This window comes from Dendronephthya gigantea, unplaced genomic scaffold (assembly GCF_004324835.1).
Source record: "Dendronephthya gigantea isolate DGI-Jeju-01 unplaced genomic scaffold, DenGig_1.0 000062F, whole genome shotgun sequence".
NCBI classification, from domain to species: Eukaryota; Metazoa; Cnidaria; class Anthozoa; order Malacalcyonacea; family Nephtheidae; genus Dendronephthya; species Dendronephthya gigantea.
This window is the reverse complement of record NW_021163072.1, coordinates 672,501-677,500: the sequence shown is the minus strand read 5'-3', so window position 1 is coordinate 677,500 and position 5,000 is coordinate 672,501. Positions and strand designations below refer to the sequence as shown.

The 5,000-nt window shown below is 37.8% G+C and overlaps 2 protein-coding genes across 2 annotated transcripts in view; one reads left to right on the top strand and one right to left on the bottom strand.

The window, feature by feature from the left end:
• The window catches only part of LOC114530411, a 647-nt gene extending 408 nt beyond the window's left edge, over positions 1 to 239 (bottom strand). The window contains exon 1 of the mRNA XM_028552032.1: positions 1 to 239. This exon is cut by the window's left edge and continues 235 nt beyond it. Within this exon, the coding sequence (XP_028407833.1) occupies positions 1 to 63 (63 nt within the window). The 5' untranslated portion in view covers positions 64 to 239.
• A 908-nt stretch (positions 240 to 1,147) lies between these two features.
• Positions 1,148 to 4,796, top strand: LOC114530409. Its single transcript, XM_028552031.1, has one exon. It carries the CDS (start codon positions 1,890 to 1,892, stop codon positions 4,794 to 4,796), a length of 2,907 nt encoding a protein of 968 aa, XP_028407832.1. The 5' UTR covers positions 1,148 to 1,889.
• Positions 4,797 to 5,000: the final 204 nt, after the last annotated feature.

Genomic DNA, 5,000 nt, shown 5'->3' with positions numbered 1-5,000 from the left:
GGTTAACGGCGTGAGCTCCGAGTATTTCTTCGTGTTGTTTCGGTATGGTGTAGATGTGGACATGGTTGCCGTGGGATGGGAGAATGGACTGCTGATACAAGAACTTTCAGCTCGATCATTCGTTGGATTTGCAGTAGACCACTTCAAAGACTGTAGGTCATTTGAGGGGGAAGGGGTAGCGGCATGAGAGCTTGGTGGTAAAGGAGCTCTAATGGGCGTCTTTATAGCAGAGTTCAATGACTCCCGTTGTCAATTGAACCGTTTTCATTTGTGCATGTTTGCTCATTGTCATTCTCCATTGCTTGAAACATTTCGCGCGCCATAAGTTTCGCACTTTCAATTTGCGCATTCTTCAAGCTGCTTTCTTTTTCTTCACTGCCTTTTTTTCCTTCTTTTCTGGCACAGTTTTTGAAGATTTCCCCGCTTTTTCTTGATCGCTGATCTCTTCCAAGTCTAGCTCTTTCGCTTTAGCTGTCTTTGTTCGTTTTCTTTTTTTCCCCGCCACATTATTCGACTCTATTGCTCTTTTCTCAGCATAACTTTCACAGAGCAACTGAAGAGACTCTTCATTATCTAAATAATCGATAAGTATAACTACTTATAAATACAACGACAGATGCATACGTGAAGAATAATGTATAGAATATACTTGTATATATGTGTATGTATAATGCGGCGTTAAAGTGATTCGAATAAAAGTCGAAATACTAAATGTTCACTACCACTATGAAGTTGGATAAGGACCTGAAAAAACAAAAATGCTTTTACACTTTGAAATAGTAAGGTTAATGATTTTCAACAAAGTGCGTCAGAACATATAGCTATATTAAAAACAGGCGAGGCAATTATACCAATTTTGACGCCAGGATGTTTTTCAAGGCCTTGGCAGGAAACCAACTGTTTGCGATAAGGCGTGCATATGAATCTCGCCCTTGTAGCCATAGGCATATTTATTCTTTAGATATGCCGCGTAGCTTTCTTAACCATTAAACATACAGACAAATACAGGGCAATGTGAATAAAAATAAATTCTTGTTCAAAATAATGATGACCTAGCTGACTCAAAATAGTTTCTAGTATAATAACCATTAACATATGTCTTTATACAGTTTTATTCCAAATCGAGCAACACAAACCCCCAAAAGATAAATATTTTAAAATAAAAACTTTTAGTAAAAATATCATAGCCTTGATATCTATAATTTATATAACTGAAACGCGGGGGAAAGGATATGGTTAAGGGAGCCTTCTTAGTTTACCTTATACGACAGCCAGCTAGGCACTACAATCGTTCATGAAACCACTAAATAACTGGTTCGTCATTGATTGTCCCCGCATTCGGAATTTCTACATTTGCATGTTTGAGGATTTGAAATATAGACTTACCGGAGATTTGAATTACTTTTGCTTTATACCAGCTCGAGGTGACAAGAACCTTCTTCTTCATCACCCTCCACGCAACAAGTGAAATTGCGCCCAAAATAGGCTCTCCAGATATGTCTTCATACCTTACAACACTGTACTGTTCGTCTTCAATCCAAAATACTAAAGCAAATTTCCTTTCAGCCATATTAAAAAAGATCAGTGAATTGATTTAAAAACACGAGTTTTGTTTTAATCGTTTGCTCAGGCAGTCACGCTACTTTACTTCAGTCGAACGAAAATTTCAACTGCGCGCATCAAAAGGAGACTTGAATTCTACCGCTAACGTGATTGATCAGCCAATCAAAGCGAAGGATTACCAGCACACAGCTGGCAGATCTCCGATTTCAACCAAACCCTTATCAGATCGTGACATGACAGCTATTCTGTAATTGGTATCGAACTTTAATTGTTACTTGAGAGCTTTGAACGCAGGTTGTTTTTAAAAGTTGCAATACTTGGCAAAAATGTCCGATATGGAAGCGCAAGCTAAAAAAAGAAGAAAGACAAGAAACGAGATGGTTAATGAAATAATTATGGAATCGGTAGCTACAGAACAAAACGTCATATCGATTCAGAAGCATTTTGCTGAATCAGTTTTGTCGACGCCGCAGTCAAATCGACCTTTTTCTGAAATTGTACACTCATCCCACGACGCGGACGAAATCCATTCCCTTTCTAGCGAGTCCAGTGGTGAAGAGATTATACAGTGTACAAAAATGGAGCAAACTTTACAGTACATGAAAGAAGCTATAAACGAGGACAACTCCGTGACACCAATGGGATCATGTGAAGCTGAATCATTTTCTCGACTTGAGCCAAATTATGACATTGAAGATAGTAGCAGTTATCATGATACTTCAAGGAATGATGTACTGTTATCGAACGAGAACGATGTGGATGAAGAAAATGACTGGGTTCTTGACTACTTAGACAAGATACAGGAGGCCCTTCAAGAAGAAATGGACAACATCACGAAAGACGTTAACGAAGTAGATGATGAGGAAGTTTGGTACGACTCGTTGGACGAGATCAGCAACTTTCAAACACAACAAGGTACTGTGGACAACGATTATGAAGAAAATGCTGACTCCAAACCACTGTATGAAAATGCTCCGATCACAGTTGGGGTTAGTGCTTTACTAATTATGACATTTGCTATTAGGCATATGATATCTGGTAAGGCATTACACGACTTGCTAGTGCTAGTAAGTTTGCATTGTGGGTGGCCAAACTATTGTTTCAAAACATTATATACATTCAAAAAGTACTTTCAAAATTTAAAGAGCCCGCTCAAATTCCATAACTACTGCTCTAAATGCAACGTATCTATCAGTAAAGAAATGCCAACGTGTCCTAACAGCCTATGCCTTCAAGACTTGACCGTCCCAGGAAATATGAGCTTCTTCATAGAAATTTCTATCGAAGATCAAATACGATCATTGTTTGCGAAAACAGGGATTTGGAACTTACTTAACTATCGCTTCTCGCGAGTTAAAAGAGGAATAAATAATATTGAAGATATCTACGATGGGAAACAATATCGAAGATTTTTCGGGAACGGCGGAATACTTGACGATCAAAGGAACATTTCGTTAACTTGGAATACGGATGGAATACCAGTATTTAAATCTTCAAAAGTTGCAATATGGCCTCTATACTTTGTGGTCAACGAACTACCTTACGCGCAAAGAATTTCGAGAAGTAACATGATCGTCGCTGGTTTATGGTTTGGCAGCAGCAAGCCAAATATGCTAACATACTTAAAACCCTTCCACTCCAGTTTGAAAAAATTAGAAACTAATGGAATTCGAGTTGAAAATCCAGAACAAGGATCTTTTGTAAGCCGAGCGATTTTGTTAGCTGGAACATGCGACCTCCCAGCTAAATGTATGGTATGCAACTCAATCCAATTTAATGGTCAATATGGCTGCCTAAAATGCAAGCAAGCGGGGGAAACATTTCGAACTGAAAAGGGAGGGATAGTACATAGCTACCCATTCAAGCAAGATAATCCGAAAGGCCCAGAGCGGACTCATGAAGAAACTCTAGAGCATGCCAAACAAGCAGTTACAGATGGCAAGCCATGCAATGGTATTAAAGGTCCATCATGGCTCGCAGGCCTGAAACACTATGACATTATTAAAGGAACTGGCATAGACTATATGCACGCAGTACTTTTAGGTGTTATGAAATTGCTTTTAAATTTGTGGTTTGGAACGAATCGCAATTTCCCCTTCAGCATATCTCATAAGATAAATCAAGTTGATAAGCGTCTTCTTTCAATTAGGCCACCAGATTGTATATCACGATGCCCACGTTCAATAGAAGCTCATAGAAAGTATTTTAAGGCTTCGGAATTGCGTTCTTTTCTATTGTTTTACGGACCAGCTATACTTCTAACTATTTTACCAACCGAATACTATGATCATTTTCTTCTTCTAAGCGAAGCGATATACGTTTTGTTACAGCAATCTATTACAGTTGATGAGATAGCGCATGCTGAGCGGCTTTTATTCCATTTTTGTGTTATGTTTGAGACATTGTACGGTAAAAGATATCAAACAGCAAATATTCACTGCCTTGTTCACTTGGCAGATAACGTGAGGGAATTAGGACCGTTGTGGACTCACTCCTGTTTCCATTTCGAAGACAAAAACGGTTTTCTCTTAAAAACTATTCACGGTACCCAGCAGATTCATTTTCAGTTGATATCGGCAATTTCTATTTCTAAGCGTATACCAGAACTCGAGAAAGATTTTCTTTTGGATGGGACTCATGAATGCGAATTTTACCACAAACTCACGGGAAAAGTTAAATTAGCTAAAAATGAAGTACAACTTTCAACAGAGTGCTTCGCAATCGGTGGAGCAAGTTGGCGTCAGCTTTCACCGGTCGAATTTGATATGTTTTCAAAAACATTCGGTTCTGTCCCGCCAAATATGAAAGTGCAAACGTTTTCCCGTATTAGAAAAGCGAAGTGTATTTATCACTCAAAAATGTATAAACGTGTTCAAAGCAGAAATAGTTATACAATTAGGTTTGCGGATCAGGACAATGAGAGCGGTTACGGACTTATCGAATATTTTGCTCAGTTTAAGCCGGTGTGTTTGTGTGTTGAAGTAGAATGTAAATGTCCTAGTTTCAATTTCGCCGTCGTTTCTACTCTTTCAAAAATCAACATGAGCCTTATTGATGACGATATTACACATGCCACAGTTCCAAACATTATTGTAGTTGCACCAACGGAACCTAATAAAATTCAAATTATTGACATTGCAAAAATACAAAATAAGTGCACATACATGGAGTTTTGTGACTCCCCGCATCACGTATTTCTTGCACAGTTTCCTAACTCAGTCGAGACAGATTAGAATTTAATAGTATTTTATCACTATATTGTACAATATTCATTAAACTATTGGTATAAATAAATGTAAATAAATGTGTAAATAAATTATAGGCTTTTAGCTGTCGTTTAATTATTTTCAAAAATGAAACATATCGTATGAAACAGATCACTCTTCCTGCTTACATTCACAAATTTGCTTTATACATAGCTTTTAATTATAAGATAG

Excerpts from the sequence above, each read along its gene's own strand:
- LOC114530409 (XM_028552031.1), top strand. The coding sequence starts at position 1,890 with ATGTCCGATATGGAAGCGCAAGCTAAAAAAAGAAGAAAGACAAGAAAC.